The 20,509-nt window shown below is 38.3% G+C and overlaps 1 protein-coding gene and 1 long non-coding RNA gene across 2 annotated transcripts in view; one reads left to right on the plus strand and one right to left on the minus strand.

Annotated features, from left to right (window-relative positions):
- LOC134798737 (uncharacterized) overlaps nucleotides 1-20,509 on the plus strand; it is a 432,480-nt gene that overhangs the window by 252,516 nt on the left and 159,455 nt on the right. The window lies entirely within an intron of this gene.
- Nucleotides 1-20,509, minus strand: part of LOC134798703 (lachesin-like) — a 101,552-nt gene that overhangs the window by 7,658 nt on the left and 73,385 nt on the right. Inside the window, exons 4-7 of the mRNA XM_063771088.1 lie at nucleotides 18,468-18,675; nucleotides 11,745-11,915; nucleotides 1,069-1,197; nucleotides 393-531 (exon numbers count right to left, since the gene is read on the minus strand). Coding sequence (XP_063627158.1) covers nucleotides 393-531; nucleotides 1,069-1,197; nucleotides 11,745-11,915; nucleotides 18,468-18,675 — 647 coding nt within the window. The remainder of the gene's footprint in view (nucleotides 1-392; nucleotides 532-1,068; nucleotides 1,198-11,744; nucleotides 11,916-18,467; nucleotides 18,676-20,509) is intronic.

Below are 20,509 nucleotides of genomic sequence, written 5' to 3' on the forward strand. Positions count from 1 at the left end.
GAGAGTGGCACATTGTCGCAGTAAAATTAAATCGCATTTGCAGTGAGAGAGAGGTATAAGGCACGCCATGTAACTTGGAAGGTGTAGGTTTCGGTTGACATCGTTCTCTGTGTACAGCATCGTATATAAAATTAATAGATTCTATCATTCAAATGCCTAAAGTGTGATTATGTGTGAAACTATTATGAAGGTAACGTATTCAATGTCACAAACAAACATCAAAACAATATTATATTTGCTTTAATATTTGAAATAAACAGATTTTAAAAACGACAAATAGAAACTGTTTTCGGTTTCATAATACATACATGCAAAACATATAAACGGATTTCCATCGCGGCCCGATGTTCTCAACTTTAATGAAACTAAGAAACTAACTGACGCACACTTACCCCGAAAGTATCATTTCCTGGCCGCTCTTTAGCCAATAGTTTATGGCCTGAGGGTAGGCCTCGACGAAGCACTCCAGCCTCGTTTGAGACCCAGTCGGCACTCCTATTACCTTTGTCGCCACCACTATTGAAGGGGCAACTGCGGACAAGAACTTATTTTGAACACACTTAAGAGTTAAACCGGAATTTCGGAGCCATGTTGAATTCCATTATAGTTCGCTGTAATGTTATTGAAGCTTAATATGACTTTCAGACTAATGGACGGTGCTGTTACGTTGTATTATGTGCAACAGGATACCTCTCAATGCCACCAGATATTGATGCAGCATGAATATAATGCAAGTGAATTCAGTAGAATATACTAGTGATATTCAATATTTGTGTAATCAACTTTAGTTGCCATTTATGCCATACTAAAGCAAAATTACGATTTGAATTGTTTCCATTTGCTACTTTTCTTGATCATCATTTTAAAAAGCAACTAAGAGTTAGAACAAGAAAAGTCTGCAGAGATTTTGACAGCACACGCAGTGCAGGTGTTATTTTAAATGTCAAACTACTATGAAATTATGACGTATAAAATAACACTGCGTGTGCTATCAAAATCTCAGCAGACTTTTCTTGGTCTAACTCTATTTAAATATTTTTAACTTAATATAAAAACAAGTTGACTTACAATTAACATTAAGCATGATGCGCTTGGAGACCGAAGGCGGGACGTCATTGGACGCGATGCAGAGATACGCTCCCATCTGTCGTCGCTCCACCTTCGTCAGGTTGAGGTTGGGACCCATGAACATGTCCACTGCAATAGAAACAGGTTATTTATTGCTGGTTTGAAAAATATCTTCATATTCACAAGCAACATGGGCACCTTTGCACCGGGAACGGCACGGAGCGATTTGTTTTTTTAAATTTATAGTTTTAAATTTTATTTGTAAGTGTTAGTTGTAATTTGTATTCTTTTTTGTAATAATGTATTATATTATAGTATATAGGTACTTTTTGTTTCTTTATTATGTTTTGTTTTCATTAGGCGATTAAATGCATTTAATTCTTCAACTTAATATAGGTATTAGCGCCTTGATATGGACTTAAAAATTTGCTTTATCAGCATTAACTTTAAGTACTTTATGTTCCTTTTGAACTCCGCGACCTCAGTTATTTTGGGCGTTTATGAACTAAGTTGTTCGGAACCTAGGATGTATTTGTAGGCTTCAATTTTCATTTTCAACAGTGTTTTTTTTATTTCTCTCTTTATACGAATGTGTTTGTACGTAAGTGCTTTATTTAATATTAGAATACTTTGTAACTACCTGTAAGTTCCTGTAGTTGGCTCGGATCGCTTCTTACGACTGTTTTATGAAACATTTATCTAGTTATAATTATAACTGGGACGGGAATAATCACCCTGTTAGGTAGGTATTTTTAATCTCACCTCACACTCCGGGTAAAAGTGTATATTGGCAAACGCGACAGTAAGGGTCTCCCCAGATATATCGACGCGCATTCGGCAAAAGCCGATAGGAAAAAGCTTTATGTCCACGCAATAAGAGCGAAAAAGCCGTCAACGCGTCGGCAGGCGCCGGCCGATGCGAGCCGAGCCGAACGACGGCTTTTTCGCTCTTATTGCGTGGACATAAAGCTTTTTCCTATCGGCTTTTGCCGAATGCGCGTCGATATATCTGGGGAGACCCTAATGCAGCGACGACTGCAACTCAACGTATCAAGTAAATTGACAGCGATTGCTTTTCACTGCTTTGCTTCAATATTATAGCTGTTGCAGTCGTAGGTAATTAGGATGTACTCGTATTTAACCTTAAGGATGCGACTAGAAAAGCTCTAATATAAGGTGTGTGAGCACTAGATGTGCATATTCCTGGCCACTAGAAATTAGCGTACCTACTAAGCGCCTGAATTTACGACCCATCTTCAAATGTTAATGAGATGGGACGTTGCAACGTCGTCAATTATGCCAGCTCAGTCAGGAGATAGTCCGGTTTGCAGGATTGGGAGGAATTGCATTTAATAAAGTTCCGGGCCGGTTTAATGGACTTAGTGAGTTTGTGCCATTTTGATTACAAATGTTTGTGTTTTATTTAAAAATGCTACAGAAATACTGATATCAAATGAAAACGACTTATTAGGCAGACAGATGCGAGCAGAGGCTATTATAATATTGATGTGACATTTACTTCAAAACAGAAATACGGACCTCGAAATTTCTCTACAGGCACATTTATTATCATTTTCCTTTAATTGTTGCCGTATATAATTTATAACCAAAGTAGATTCGCGGAAAACAAAGAATTATAAATTAAAATAAAAGCGAAGAGTAAATGGATACAAAGCCCCCCGGTACCGTAAATCGAAACTGTCACAACCATTTATTAAAAACTTCCGCCTGCCTAATTTCAGGCGCTGCAGTGTCTGCCAAAGAATTGTTTGATGAATATTCATACGCACCAAATATTCTAGTGACGAGCAACAATCGGTCCGCAGCTCGCGCACGTAAAACATTAATTACCGTGTACGTTGTTGTGCGGAACAATGCTTTGGGTTTTGGAAAAAAGTGTACGGTTGCTTAGTGGGTGGAGAATATGATAGACGCAGATGAAATAACTAAGCTGAATAAAACGAACGGAATGAAAAGGTTTATTGTGGGTTTTAGGTTTTTAAACTAGTGAGTTCTTTTAGGTAGAACTGCAGGTTTCCTGGCAAAGTTTTTAATAGCAAAAAGCCACTGACAAATATCGAGAATTTACGTGCTACGCCGCAGCTCATAGCATTGTTTTCCGCTGAGGAGGGTAATTTTCGTAAAAGTTTGGTGCAGAGACGCTTTCTGTGTAATAACGAGAAACCGTCCATTTGTGTGCTCGAGCGGTATTTGAACTTTATAATGGGTAACTTATTTGATATTGATATATTTACTTTGATTTGTCTACAAAATGCAATCAGGAGACATCTCATAAGGCATCCTGCTCGTACTTATTCGTGTACGTGAGCTGGCAAGCGTATTGTGATTGTAATTAATAACAGGTTATGAATTTTATCTGGATTTGTTATTCCAGAATGTCAGTGTCAGAATGTCAGTTTTTCTCGGGGGAGCCTCACCCCTAGAGAACGCGTCCTCAGGTGGCGGATAGGGGAATGATCGGCAGATATGCCGGGCAGGAGGGAAATAAAATACCTCCCGCGGACCAACAGGCCGGAGAAGGTTACTCCGTTATCAAACCCCTGCTGCGGGCTTCCTCGACGTATTTGGGGACGAGGTCGCGGTCAGTGCTGGATGCTGGGTTGGAGCATCTAGAAGAGATGGCGGCGGATGAGCCAACTAAAAGGCCAACGGCGGCGCTCAAGCCCTCAAAGAAGGGCCACAACCTTGGCGTCAGGTGGCAACCGGCCGTAAAAACCAATTGCCAAACAAAACTTCTCCTTGTCATGAAAAAGTTAAGCAAAGATACACGATTACATGTTAGGGCGTACCCCGAAAGCGACGTCCAGGCGAGGGATGTATACACTAATGCGAATAAGAAAGAAGAATATACTAGGGCGTTCCCCGCAAGCGACGGACTAAGCACACAATGTTCGCGTACCATTGACAACCTAAGGATCGCTACCTGGAATCTGGGCTCATTAACTGGGCGCAGTAGCGAGCTGAGCGAAATCCTTCGAAGAAGAAATATCCACGCCTGTTGTATTCAGGAGACAAGATGGAAAGGTTCAAAGTCGAGAGATATTGGACTAGGATATAAACTTATCTATCATGGCCTAGATGCAAAACGAAATGGAGTAGCTATCGTACTGAGTGATATCCTCAAGGATAGAGTAATTAACGTAGATAGAAAATCAGACCGCCTTATCGCAGTGAAGATAGCACTGGATAGTCAGTTACCAATTAATATAATATCTGCCTATGCCCCTCAAATGGGATGCTCACTAGAAGAGAAAACATCGTTCTGGGAAGATTTTGATGATTTATTAATGTCAATAAAAACTGGAGAACACAAGATAATAGGGGGCGATCTCAATGGCCATATTGTAACCACGATGGAAGACTACAAGAGCGTGCATGGTGGCTATGGTTTTGGAAGTATAAACCCTCAGGGAATAGAAATATTAGATTTTGCAACAAGACATGATTTACATTTGGTAAACACATATTTTAAGAAGAAAGAGCATCATTTAATCACTTATAAAAGCGGCGGAAAGACTTCACAAATAGATTTCATAGTTGGAGATAAAAGTCTAAGACGTTGTTTTCGAGACTGTAAAGTTATACCTGGTGAGTCTTTGACCGCACAGCACAGAATTTTATTAACAAAATTTAAGCTTCCCAAACCTATCCGACATATAACCGATAAAACAGAAAGAGTCAAATGGGTAAATCTGACCGGCGAGAACGGCGGCACACTGATTAGAACACTGAATAATTATCTAGAGGAAGATATAAATGTAGAATATAAAAATAGTTCAGATATGTGGCTCAAGTTTGAAGATAAGTGTAAAGTACAAGCGAAAATTTGTTTAGGTGTCTCTAAAGGCATTATCAAAGATAAAGATCCCAGTTGGTGGAACAAAACCGTTAAACAAGCTATCCAAAACAAGAAAGACCTTTTTAAGACATGGCAAATTAGCTGCTCTAACGAAGACCACGAAAACTACAAGAAAGCCAAATTAGAAACTAAAAGAACGGTTGCACAAGAAAGAGCTGTTGCCAGGGTGGGTTTTTATAACAAAATCGAAACTGCTAAGGAGGACACCGAAATATTTAAAATTGCAAAACAACGTTTTCGAAATACATTGGACATCAAAACAAATAAATATATCAAAGACAAATTAGGAAACCTTCTTACCTCTGATGAAGCCATAAGAACGCGGTGGAGAGAATACTTTGATGAACTCTCAAATGAAGAATTTCCTAGTGAGGCACTACCAGATTTAATACCTACCTCTGGACCGATTCCAGCTATTAGTGAAGATGAAGTGATACTCGCAGTAAGAAAAATGAAGAATAGGAAAGCAGTTGGCCCAGATGAAACCCCGGCCGAAATCTGGAAAATGCTGGGTAATATTGGGATTAACTGGCTTACGAAATTATTCAACCTTATTCTCTCAACTGGTAGTATTCCTAATTCCTGGCGAAATAGTTACTTGGCACCCTTTTTCAAAAATAAAGGAGATGTTAGCGAATGTACAAATTACAGAGGAATCAAATTAACATCACACCCTCAAAATTTGGGAGCGAATTATAAGTAGACGTTTACTAAACCAAATAACACTATCTGAAAATCAATTTGGCTTCACAGCAAATAAGTCGACTTCAGATGCTATTCAGGCTTTGCGAATCGTTACGGAAAACACAGAACAAATAAAGAGAACCTGTCTTTATTGATTTAGAAAAGGCCTTTGACAGAGTCCCCCGAAAATTAGTGTGGCAAGCGATCAGGGCGCAAAACATTCCCGAAAAATATATCAGCATAATCAGGGACATGTACCACAACTGCACAACTCGAGTCAAAAGCCCAGGTGGCCTTAGCGAACCGTTCGAAGTCCAAGTTGGTGTTCATCAGGGGTCCACTTTAAGCCCTTTACTGTTTAATTTAGTAATGGATTATTTAACCAAGGATATACAACTGCCGGTGCCATGGTGTATGCTATACGCGGACGACGTAGTACTCTTAACCAAGTCAGCTGAAGACATGCAGACCCAGATTACATCCTGGATTAAAGCATTGGAACAAAATGGCCTCAAGATTAGCAGGAGCAAAACCGAGTTCATGCAATGCAAATTTCACCACGGTGACAGGTGCGACAATTGTAAAATCACTGTTGCTGACGTCACAGGCATCCATGGGCTACGGTTACCAATTACCATCGGGCGGGCCGTATTCCTGTTTGCCACCATCATTGTATTATTTAAAAAAACTTTATTATATCGGAAAAAAACAGATATTTCTTTTGCGAAGTTTCCGACAATTGTCAAGATTTAGAAGAATTGTAGGTAATTCTTGACAGGTAATGAGTTATATGTCGGAATTTCGTGACAATTGTAGTATTTCTTGTGACAATTGTCATAAACTTAGCAAGAGAAATATCTGTCTTTTTCCGATATAATAAAGTTTTTTTAATAACACAATGATGGTGGCAAACAGGAATACGACCCGCCCGATGGTAAGCAGTAACCGTAGCCCATGGATGCCTGTGACGTCAGCAACAGTGATGTTTTACAATTGTCGCACCTGTCACCGTGGTGAAATTGGAGCATGACTTGAGACATGGCTCAAGGTCGTATTAAAATAAGACCAAAACCTTTTTAAATTACCTATTAAAATAAAATTGGCTTCGTTACGCTCCCAATACAGTGTGTAAATTCAATACGGGCGAATATTTAAACGGTGGTTAGCATTGGAACTAAAAAGTATTTTGAGATATATTTTGCTTAGAAATACAATGAACATTTTTACCATACAAAATAGTTCAGCCCGCAACTATACAACACACAAGTTACGGGATACGAGCTTTTCAAAGTAACTGTCAACGCTTGTTGGCGTATCTCGTAATGTTCGCGTTCTCGTAAATTTATTGTGCTCTCAATACAATTATATTTAGGTAAAGGCAAACTTAGATGTTTCCCAGTAAGAAGTAATTTCATTTCGTGTAAGTATTTAATTTTATTTGTTTATTATTTATGTATAGCGCCTTTATCTTTTAATTATGTACTTACTAAACGTTAATGGCAACGTGAGCGGTTACAAAATCTTATTGTAAACTTATACCCGAAACTCCGTAACTTCATTTACCTAAATCTTAAGAGCGCTATTACATTTCGGCGTTGAGCGAGTTTAGGTATTTTACGCGCTGCGGCAGGCCGTGCGAGCTCAGTACGCCGATCCCTTCTACCACACTCGCACTACAATGATGGATTAAACATTCTTGATCCTTCGCGAAGCATATTGAAATCAACCATAACAACACTAACTGTACTTAACTTTTAAAGTTCTAAAACTGTTATTTGGTAAGTACGAAAATACTAAATGCAGTGCAAATGTACATAGGGGCTGTTCATAAATTACGTCATCTATTTTTGACGATTTTTGACCCCCCCCACCCCTCAAATCATCCAAAAATCAAGCTTCGGATGAATCTGTTTCCTCCTACGTCATGTTACCATCATCCGATGTCCAGACCCCCCCACTCCTCCCATTTGAAACGACGTAATTTATGAATAGCCCCATACTTGTACTTATGAAGGTATATTACTCGAAAGAAATTATAGGTACCTACTCGCTTATTTACATGTTTCGTCATTGCATTTGGTACCTATAGGTTGTAAAGTTTGTATCAACGAGGGTTTAAAAACGAACTGGTACTGAGGATCTGATGATGATTAAGGTGGTCACGGATACCAATCAACCATGTAGTAACATGATTAGGCTCGTTTGATTCGTCTCAACAAGATCTTTGACACTGAAGATACACAGGGTCTGATGATGGAGCTTGAAGGTGGCCACGGGTACCAGTCTATCATGTAACTAAACAACTTCGTGTTTGGGCTCGTTTGATTCGTCTCAACAAGATCTTTGACACAAGACAGTACTCAGGGTCTGATGATGGAGCTGGAAGGTACCATTACCAATCAACCCTGCAACTAAACCACATCGTGTTTAGGATCGTTTGATTCGTCTCAACAAGATCTTTGACACTAGGTGATACTCAGAGTCTGATGATGGAGCTGGAAGGTGGTCACCGGTACCAATCAACCATGCAACTAAACCATTTCGTGTTTAGGCTCGTTTTATTCGTTTCAACAAGATCTTTGACACAAGATAGTACTCAGGGTCTGATGTTGGAGCCGGAAGGTGGTCACCGGTACCAATCAACCATGCAACTAAACCATTTCGTGTTTAGGCACGTTTTATTCATCTCAACAAGATCTTTGACACAAGGTAGTACTCAGGGTCTGATGATGGAGCGCGAAGGTGGCGACGGGTACCTGTCTGTCATCATCAGCTCCATCATCAGACCCTGAGTAGTATCTTGTGTCAAACATCTTATTGCGACGAATCAAACGAGCCCAAACACGAAGTGGTTCAGTTACATGGTAGACTGGTACCCGTGGCCACAGTCCAGCTCCATCATCAGACCCTGAGTACTAACTTGTGTCAAAGATCTTGTTGCGACGAATCGAACGAAGCCAAACACGAAGTGGTTTAGTTGCATGGTTGATTGGTACCGGTGACCACCTTCCGGATCCATCATCAGACCCTCAGTACTACCTTGTGTCAAAGATCTTGTTGCGACAAATCCTTCGAGCAACACGGAAGGGAGGCGGCATTCGCACTATTTCCCCTCTGCCGAGGTACAAGATTAGCGCGTCAATCTAATCTAGCGCGGGTAATAAAACTAGTTGCACTTGGATTTTTCACTAGACCGAGTCCAGACGCGCGCGTGAACACTGCTGCACAAAAATGCCTGTTTGCTCGGTTTTTTGTTATAAAAAGAGGTCGGGGACATCAAATTTACAAGAAAGTGTTACATTTCACATGTAATATTTTTTTTTACATATCATACGTTTAATTACATTCAAACACAATTATTATATTTTAGTCTCATGTAATTGTTGGATTTATCGATTTTGCTCGCTCAGTACAAATTGCGGATCGGTCGCGCGACAAATCCGACTTCTCATCTCTCAGAATACAATAACATACTTCAGCGAAAATGTGTTAGTGTGCGTGTTGTGACACTTGTCACTCGTCCGTACACAAAAAGAGATCGAGGTTTGCAAGATTTGTCTTTGACGTGTGTCATTTTCTATGTATTTGTGTCGTCATTACAGATTGGATTTTGTATGTAAGTGTGTGAGAAGTGCGACTGTGTGAACCTTTCCCCCCGCGAAAAATGGCAGAAAGATTTGTACGGTGACATATCGCTTAGGCCCCTCCCTTCCGATGTGTCGGAAGCCGGTGTTGCTCGAAGGACAAATCAAACGAGCCCAAACACGAAGTGGTTCAGTTACATGGTAGACTGGTACCCGTGGCCACAGTCCAGCTCCATCATCAGACCCTGAGTACTAACTTGTGTCAAAGATCTTGTTGCGACGAATCGAACGAAGCCAAACACGAAGTAGTTTAGTTGCATGGTTGATTGGTACCGGTCACCACCTTCCGGATCCATCATCAGACCCTCAGTACTACCTTGTGTCAAAGATCTTGTTGCGACAAATCAAACGAGCCCAAACACGAAGTGGTTCAGTTACACGGTAGACTGGTACCCGTGGCCACCTTCCAGCTCCATCATCAGATCCTGAGTACTATCTTGTGTCCAAGGTCTTGTTGAGACGAATCAAACGAGCCTAAACACGAAGTGGTTTAGTTGCATGGTTGATTGGTACCGGTGACCACCTTCCGGCTCCAACATCAGACCCTGAGTACTATCTTGTGTCAAAGATCTTATAGAAACGAATAAAACGAGCCTAAACACGAAGTGGTTTAGTGGCATGGTTGATTGGTACCGGTGACCACCTGCCGGCTCCATCATCAGACCCTGAGTACTATCTTGTGTCAAAGATCTTGTTGAGACGAATCAAACGAGCCTAAACACGAAGTGGTTTAGTTGCATGGTTGATTGGTACCGGTGACAACCTTCCGGCTCCATCATCAGACCCTGAGTATTATCTTGTGCCAAAGATCTTGTTGAGACGAATCAAACGAGCCCAAACACGAAGTGGTTTAGTTGCATGGTTGATTGGTACCGGTGACCACCTTCCGGCTCCATCATCAGACCCTGAGTACTATCTTAAGTCAAAGATCTTGTTGAGACGAATAAAACGAGCCTAAACACGAAGTGGTTTAGTTGCATTGTTGATTGGTACTGGTGACCACCTTCCGGCTCCATCATCAGACCCTGAGTACTATCTTAAGTCAAAGATCTTGTTGAGCCGAATCAAACGAGCCCAAACACGAAGTGGTTTAGTTGCATGGTTGATTGGTACCGGTGACCACCTTCCGGCTCCATCATCAGACCCTGAGTACTATCTTGTGTCAAAGATCTTGTTGAGATGAATAAAACGAGCCTAAACACGAAGTGGTTTAGTTGCATGGTTGATTAGTACCGGTGACCACCTTCCGGCTCCATCATCAGACCCTGAGTACTATCTTGAGTCAAATAAATACATATAGAATTTGAATTTGAACCTGACGGTCGTTTCAAATATTTTTAATCCTGTCCGGTAGTTTATTAAACTGTACCATTATAAATTATACGGTGCTAGGATCAAAGTCTCTCGTTGCGGTTTACACGCACACAGTATAGCGTTTTACACGGCGCCCGCCGCACACAATGATAAAAAACCTCGTCGTCGCCGTTGAAAATGTGCGGAGCCGACCGACACACGTCCTGCCTCTACAAGCTCTGCCGCGGCACTGAGCTGGCGCAGCGCGCGTCATCGGTAATATAGAGTAGTTTTCAAAAAATTGCCAAAAAATTATAGTAGAATTTCGTAAACACTAATGTATACCAACAGTATAAGCAAACGTTGCAGATTGCTTGAGTATGAAAATGACTTCGATATTAAGTAGATTTTCGTAGGAATTGACACTTGTTTCGGAGAGAAAATCGAGTTCGTTTTACTTTGATTTTCTCTTTCTCAAAGGTATGTAGGAAAAATATAGTTTGATATGCCTAAAGTACAGGGTATTAGTAATACAAAATAGCCAGGTTTAGCAGAGTAAAATTCTCAACATTTCCAAATAAGAGCTCGCCATTCAGTGCTTCACGGGGTTTTTCGGAAACGACCATCAGAAAAAAAATCATTACTAATTTAATAAGTCCTTTTTCTAATATTTACAACGATATTTATAAAGATAAGAAGACGCTTTTACTGGAACAAGTACTCATTGTTTCTAATAATGAGCGCAAAGTCCTGAATTTCGTCGACTAGTATCATCAATTTTGCATTATTTCGACTTTTCTTGTAAGAGCGCTCTTAAGCCAAAAATTAATCTAACTTTCGTTACACTTTCAGAAAATTCTCTTTCAAGTAGGCGTCCTCCAGAGAGTAATAGCTGATGTTATACTCCAAAAAAACTAACAGATTTTAATGACTACGTACGTAATGATTAGGTCAAACGAATGAATGCCACTGCCACGTATCTACAGGCTACATTTTTGAATAGCTGCCATTGAACCGACAAACTAATAAAATAAATAATTGCTGATGCGTATTTCTAAGAGTTACACCTTCATCTGGAGATTGGTGCCGTCCTATCGTCGCAATATGCATGATTGAAACAGACACTCAGCCATGGAGCTCACATGAAAAATACCCAGAATTTCATATTATTGTACCTTTATGTAGTTCCCCCGTCTCATCCCTCAGCTGAATGTTGGTGCCGTCTTCCCTTCGCCACAGTATGCGCGGGTGAGGCCGACCTTCGGCCATGCAGGAGAGGCTCACGTCTTCCCCCTCTCTCGCCACCAGATCGCCACTGGTGCCTTCGTCTACGATGTTTGGTGGAACTATTGAAGAAAAAAACGGACGATGACAAGAAAGTCAGCACGTTAAAGTGTGGACAAAAATTTTGCAAGTAATAAAACTGCGGTGTGATTAGACAAATAAAAATACTAACAAGCTGGTATTCAAACTTACTGTTTATTTATATCTCAAGAACAGTCTACAAATCGACAAAATTTCCTGAAGGACTAGAGAAGGAGAATTAAATTTCGCTAATACTTAATGCATTTGGTACGTCATTTATTTACAAACAAGATATATACAGTGGTATTACTAGAAGAAATTAATAACTAGCTTAAATCTAAAAAATAGGCCCTTGAGGCATTGTACCAAGGATGCTGGTGGCATTTCCTCGCTGTATGCCAATACTGATACGTTGTGCGAGGTAGCCGCCAGCTTTCTGTCACCAGTTACATAATACATTTTGAAACTCCGCAAAATATTTATTTTCTTGAAATCTATTCAATAAAGGTACCTACACATGCGTTGACAGTACTTATTGTTTTCCTTTGTATTTTCTCGGAAACGTTCGCATTTGTCATGCTACTTCAGTCAACCTTAGTACCGAGACCGTCTGAAACAAGATACGTTCGTACGTTTCCTTGAAAATACGAAGGAAAATAATTATGCACTACATCTGTCATCATTCTTATATCGGTGTATTTCTATTTGCTTCCACCGCACGTGATCACCGCCACACATGAGGCGGAGGCAAATGGGAATGATTCACATGAATGCGCGTATTTACCATGTTTTAGTGGGAAGTGGGAACTACCTGAATCACATTGCCGACAATGAGCAGAGTCCATAATGTGATAATTACAATATTCCGTTCGCCTCATACGTATTCATAGCGCATACGTTTGACCAGTCGACTGGAAGAACCAGTAGCACTTCATAATTGGCTTACCATTACTTGAACTAACAAAGCAGATTTGTTACTTTAGTAACTTTTGAAATTTAACCGAAATAAGCTCCTGACGCGAAGCGTGGATGTTAAAGTGATAAAGTATTTAAGCAAGTGGTTAAGTTCCTTTAATTCCCTAAACGGATAAGACATTTGCGTACTTCATAAAAGTTGGATGGGGATCCCCGACTGTGGAAATATAATTTATGCACCAAGAGCCTTGTACGGAGGTAAGGGAATAAATTTTCACCGGCAACGTTACAACGTTACACCCTCATTTTTTCCCTGTGCTGGGACATCATAAATCTCGTGATACGGATCTTTAATAAATATTATTGCAAGTTAAATCCTGGCTGGGCGCCTAAATGAAAGACTGTGACTCATAATTTAATCACAAATTACGCTCGGAAATCTCATGATTTATTGGGGCGGTGAACCAATCTACAATATTTAAATCAGGCTTGCAAAAAAAAACAATAGCCTCAAACGTAATAAGCGGGAGCGTTTTAATGGCTCGTATTTACATTTTAATATCGTGCCTGGATGTAATTTTTTTAATTCATAATAAAAATAAAGACACTGTAATTACTGCATTATTATAATGAAAATATTATCACTATTTTGGAAATAAAGGTTCTCATCATCTAATCAGCTCCTTATCTAATCACTTTAAAGTTATCTAATTACTTTCGTATTCTATTGCCTTTTATTATGTAGCAGACACATAAAATACTAATAATAATTAATCACTGATTATTCCTTAACTATCCAATGTCACCCTCTTTTCCGCTATATTTATTGCAGTGACAATAAGTTTCCGTTCTTAAAAGAAATAAAGGAAAATACTAGGTCACTCCGTCGTTGAAAGCTGTCGAAAATAGCGAAATTCTCCCGAAAGGAAAACAATGTGAGAGAAAAGTGTGCCATAGCTCTACCAACTCACGGCCCAAGTGCCTATCTGAGGAAAAATTGTGCTACCGCTAATATATCAAAGTTTTATTGATCGCAATACGGTATTTTGAGTACCTAAAATACCACTAATATGTATTATTAATGTGACATTTTGTATATTTGCGTGTTTGTTACTTAACTGCGGAAGGGAGTTTGGAGCAAAATGCGATACCACCTACCGCTTCACATTAAAGAAACAAAATGAAAATACGTTTATGAAAAATTTAAAGTCGTTTCTAACACACAAATGTTACTAATGCAGTAGAAGAGTTCCTACTAGACAAATGAATAAAATTGTATTCATTTGTCTTGTAGGAAACCTAATTTAAATGTAATACTTATAGGAATTATTGATAAAATGTACCTTGCGTTTTTTTATAACCATCTGTCTTTGCCACACCCGATATGGGTACCTAACATGTATTGAAACGATGATTACTTGAAGACCTGAAGACCTATACATACATGTAAGCAATTATAATTAAATAAATAAATAAATACAGTGAGCTGCAATAGTGTATACTTATTTAATTAGCGTTTTCCAATCATAAAGTGGACAAGCATTTTTGCAGCTGTGTGTACATTAATGCTGTATGATCATACTACCACCACTAGTACCTACTTGCTCCTGTAGTACACAACTATATCTGGATATTATTTGTCAATGAAATCAATATTGGATATCCATTAAGGTGGAATTGTACGTAACGAATCCCGATAACACAGCATGTACGTTGTCAACATTGTGTCAAAATATAATAGGAGTGAGTGTCACGATACTTAAAATAAGTATCATATCAATATCAATATCTGGGAGACCGAGCTTTGCTTCGACATATAAAAATTCAAAAATCCGCGTTTTCCCAGAGATAAGACCTAGATCGATTTTTCGCCCCCTAAAACCCCCATACCTATAGAAAATTTCATCGAAATTGTTAGAGCCGTTTCCGAGATCCCCGAAATATATAAATAAATATACAAGAATTGCTTGTAAATTTATTTCATTGTAAAAGACCGTAAAAGGACAAATAAATAACTTATGAACTAAATACATCTATGAATAATACTAAATTAAAACTAACAACCCTAAATATATCTAAAATAAAATAAGGAATATATAAACACTACTGAAAGTCTCTCCCCGCGCTACCCCCGGCGCAAAGGTGCCCATCACACAGAATTGCTTAGATTAGATAGATATATTTAGAAATAAAGTTCAGAGCAATTTATTAATTGATCAAGCTAAGGATTGACGCTGTTAAGACTACATCAGTTGTGACTTTATTTGTTACTTAGCATAAGTATATTGTCCCTTTAAGATTTTCCTATTCTTCAAACAGTACATGTGCATGTAACGCATAAGTTTAAACAATACAAAAATCTTAAAGGGAAACTTTACTAACATAAAAAATAATATATGGGAGACCGAGCTTTGCTTCGAAATATAAAAATTCAAAAATCCGCGTTTTCCCAGAGATAAGACCTTAGCTAGATCGATTTTTCGCCCCCTAAAACCCCCATACCTATAGAAAATTTCATCGAAATTTTTAGAGCCGTTTCCGAGATCCCCGAAATATATAAATAAATATACAAGAATTTCTTAGTTCAGATAGATATATTCAGAAATAAAGTTCAGAACAATTTATAAATTGATCAAGCTAAGGATTGACGCTGTTAAGGGGCTGTCCATAAATTACGTCATCGATTTTTGACGATTTTTGACCCCCCCCCCCCTATAATCATCCAAAAATCATGCTTCAAATGACCCCATTTCCTCCTACTTCATGCTACCGTCATCCGATGTCCAGACCCCCCCCCCCTAATTTGAAATGCTGTAATTTATGAATAGCCCCTAAGACTACATCAGTTGTGACTTTATTTGTTACTTAGCATAAGTACGTATATTGTCCCTTTAAGATTTTCCTATTCTTCAAACAGTACATGTGCATGTAACGCATAAGTTTAAACAATAAAAAAATCTTAAAGGGAAACTTTACTAACAAAATGAGTTTCTGCATCGTGTAGTTAATGCTTGAGTCTAATCTAGATAAGTACCCACGTATACGTAACTACATTCCGTATAAGACTACGTACTGTATAGTTGAATTATCGAGGAGATGGAATTGCATTTGTAGTGGTTGTATGCTGATAGTACAAGAAAATAGAAAATTCAAATATAGAATGCCTGTAAACAAACAATACTACTACATATGCAATTCCACGCTCTCGATGATTCAACTATACATCTATCTAGTAAGGCTAATCAACTTATCTGGATTGAGTTTAAACTCGTTAAACTATAGTAATGTAATTTGAGAAGGTACTCTAATGTACATAATACGTTTCATTTCCTTTCAACCTACATTATTAACAATTATTATGTACTTTTTGGTGCGTAATTACGTATACTTAATTAAGTATAGCACAAAACAATGAAGTATCTGCCTACATTTTAAAGGCATATTAAGGAATAATAGATTCAACTTCAGACCGAGTTTTAATTGTAACAAATAAAATGAATTCACAGAAATATAATATTATCACATGTAAAGTAATAAGCCGTAAGTCGGCAGAATTGTGCTGGACTAATATTTTGATGTAACATCTGTGTTAACCATGATTTTAGCAAATAAATTACAAATTACAAAATAAACAAGAATAATTTCGGGGGCAATAAATCGATCTAGCTAGGTCTTATATCTGGGAAAACGCGCATTTTTGAGTTTTTACATGTTTTCCGAGCAAACCCCGGTCTCCCAGATATTCATATCTAAAATGTAAAACATGCCTGTGTCCCCTACGGTCGCTATTTACATTTGAGCCACTATTGCTTTCGATAAAAATGCCACGTACGGCGGCGGCGTGTTAAAGGACACGGCTAGCGCGTGTCCAACACTACCCATTTTACCCTTGACAAGACCCGCATTTTTTTACCCCGGCGGCTATACTTAGAAGATAGGCTGGACTATTTAGCCTGTCGTATGAATATTTGACAAAAAAAAAATTACGGTCTTCTTGCTCAAAACTATGTTATATGTACTTATAACTAATATGTAAATATGTATATATGTACCTATTAAATATACCTATGTACAAATATTTGCTTACGTATGATATTAACATAGATTACGAGAGTCCCATGCATAATGTCCGATGTTAAACAAATAGTTGTTTATTACTAAATCATGTGCACCAATTCACTAGTAATCAGATACCTGTCTGATTACAAGTTAATTGGTGCCTACCTACTACCTACCTATGTCATTCTCTAATACCTTTTTATAATTATAGGTTCATTGTCGTTGAATTAAATATAGGTAATTATTAATTATTTTGCTGGTCCTCGATATTACTTGTTGTGTTATTCCAATCTAGTACATATCGTGCGAAATATACTACTAAACTTGTACCAACTTCTAACACTATTCTATTTCTCGACAACTTAATCATGTGAACAATCTCTCTGTAATTTTTTCTCGGGCGTAGATTATATTTACTTTCTATATTTTCTTTAGACGGACTCCTTTATTCAGAAGGTATTTTCTTAACATTGCCGGCGCGGTCGATTCTCGCACATTGACGTGTTAATGAGCTCTTTGTGGTGGGTTGGGTGGAGCCGGTGTCTTTACTAAACGATTTATGTGCCAATTCGTTTGGTTTTTAAATGGAGTAACGGCTCAGTAAAGACTTTTATAACGAATAAAGTGAGTTTACTGTCTGGATTTGGGATCAAACCGGAGTGTTTAGAGTGGCAGACGGAATTATTTTGGTATGCGTTACGAAATTGAGATGAGATTCATTGAATGATTTCGATAAATTTGAGATTTGAGTTAATGATTATGTAACAAACAGCTTAGCAATAAAAATACATATTTTCTCTCTACGTAATTTGATTTAGAATAGTGCGTTGCAATGAACCTGTCGCACCGGGACCAATGAAAAACGTATAACATCAACTAAATTTGACACCGTCGAAACTAAACTACACTAAATTGCATTGCCCTCTAGAGTGCCATACAGCTAAAACGAGGTTTCGAACGGGTATCACAATACTTTTAACTCTTTTCCTTACAACATAAGGCAGAGCGGCGAGACCCGAATGGTCACGTGCCGTAATAGGCGTCCTCTCACGTCCACGTTCGTTCTGCATCGAATGTTCGAGGTGATTTACCGGCGGCACACTTTGTCCATGAGGATTGAGCCAGTTTTTCCAGCACTGTTCTATTTGTGCGGCGGATTCCGCCATTTTTGACGACTTTCAATGGCATTTTTTGGGTTTTTGAATAGTTTTACTGATACCATTTTAACTGCCTACGTAGTGTAAAGAATTTTGGATAGTTTCTTAGGTAGTTAGCCATTTTAGGTTTGGTACCCTTTTTTATTGAAAGCGAGTAAACCATATGTCACTACTTAATTTATTTTATTTAATACCGACCGTCGACCGAAGAGCTGGCGGCTACCTCGCACATCACAACGAATCAGCATTGATATACAGCGAGGAAATGCCGCCAGCATCCTTGGTACAATGCCTCAAGGGCCTAATTTAGATTTAAGCTAGTTATTAATTTCTTTTAGTAATATCACTGTATATATCTTGTTTGTAAATAAATGATTTTAAAAATTTAATACTGAAGTACCTATTTCCAATTGATGTTTTATTATTTGCCTAATTACAAGTTATTAAGTATCATCCACTTACCTAATACATCGACGCATCCGATCATCTTCTTCATTGTACTGGTGTTGATCTGACACATGTAGCAGCCGCGGTCTTCCACCTTCAGAGGTCGAATGTGCAGCTGCCAGGACCCCGGAGAGTCGTTAGTGACCGCGTATCGCGAGCTGTGAGTGACTAGCCGCGTGTGCAACGTCAGGATTGTCTGGTCGTCGGCGCGGATCCACGCCACCTGGGACAATATGATTATAATTATATTTTTTTGCGTGCAATGAAGCGTAACTCATTGTGATCGTTAACCCTTGGTATGTTTTAGCACTGATCAGTTGCATCTTTATATTCAAATTAAACATGTCAATATCACAGTCCTTATTACAACGACCAAAGTTTGACAGTAGCATACTATACGACGGAGGGTTATTATCGAGATGAGTAAAAAGTAGTAGGAAAAGTAACATGGTAGAACACTCCCTTAAGGAGTTTAAATTGGTGGTAGAAGTAAGGCTGAGGGGGTCTATATGAGGGAAGCTTTAATAATCTTGAAGTAATACTCCAAAGTATTCTTAAAGATTTTAAAAGCTGTCGCTAACCAACAAACCGTTTTGATTTATGACAAAAGGTTTTCTTGCTTAACAATACCGTATACGTACAGTATTTTTTGCGAAACTATGAAGCTAAAAAAAATTGTTGGAAAAAAAATCACAACGTTCCTAGTGATTCCGATACTTAATATCAAAGTAACATAATAAGTTTACACATTTGTTCCCAAATAAATATATCGAGTCTTCAAAGTAAACGTTAAAATAGTCTAAAATATACAAATATTTAGTCAACAGATACGAAAATAAATATAAAACATTCTTCTTTATTTATATCTAAATCATCTTTCATTAAAACAAACCGAGCGCGTAATGAGACCATTAAAGAAAAGTAAATATCGATTTTGAAGATATTAGATGAGAAATTAAAATATTGAATACAGTAAATAACGAACCGTAGGTTATTAGTGTTATTACTTATTATAAATAATCACTACAGAACAAAATGATAACGATGAAACGCGTGCAATGAATAATTAATTATAAATTATGAATATGTATTACCGATGCTAATAAATAATGGATAATGGGTTATTTTTTAACCAAGCGAAGCGAAAGACTCCATTTTTTCAGTTTGGGCAAAAATGTTTTCCTCTACAGGTCGCATTTCTCAACCGAGTCTTGTGAAATTTTGTAGTAGTTTTTTTTTTGCCGATTGAGTTTCTGTATTTGTTTTTTTTTTATTCAAATGGCTAAGCTATGGGGATTTGGCAGGTCTACAGCCACTAAGATATATAGGGAAGTAATTGAATATCATGATCAGTAATAAAATAAAGTCTTTGATAAAATGTGAAAAGCAAATTAATTTCAAATGAAATCTGAAAACAACAAAATAAGTTTGTGTTTATTAAGTTAAAGTATTACTACTGATACCTTTACCCACCATTAATTTACCTAATTAACGCACAACAAGGCTTCCCTTGTCTTAATAAAGTTAGATAAACCTACATGCCCAGCTACCAGTATGGCTACAACCAGTTTTGACATTGACAGATACGCTCGCGTCTACGTAAATGACTTTCTATACATCTCGCTTGCACTAATATGCGAGTACGAGCGAGATGCATAGAAAGTAAGTTACTTAGACGCGAGCGTATCTGTCAATGTCAAAACTGGTGGTAGTGCTTCAGGGAACAACCAGAATCATATAGTTACCTACGTTGATCTAGTCAAACTCCCTATAAAGCGACATAATTAAATGATTACACGATAACATAAAGCTCACCATATATGTATAATAGGGAAGTAATACAAATTAGCCTGCTCACATCTCGTCTTAACACTCTTAAACCGACCTGAGGGCCTACCGCGAACCACGTTCGACGTGTTGCCTCTCTATCACACTTGTAAATCCGTACGTAAGAGTGACAGGGAGGCAACACGTCGAACGTGGTTCGCGGTAGGTCCTCTGTACTCTATACATGCCTCGAGAGTAGAGAAGTTATTGCGTGGGGTTTCATGGATTTT

The sequence above is a fragment of the Cydia splendana genome, chromosome 17 (assembly GCF_910591565.1).
Source record: "Cydia splendana chromosome 17, ilCydSple1.2, whole genome shotgun sequence".
Classification (NCBI taxonomy): domain Eukaryota; kingdom Metazoa; phylum Arthropoda; class Insecta; order Lepidoptera; family Tortricidae; genus Cydia; species Cydia splendana.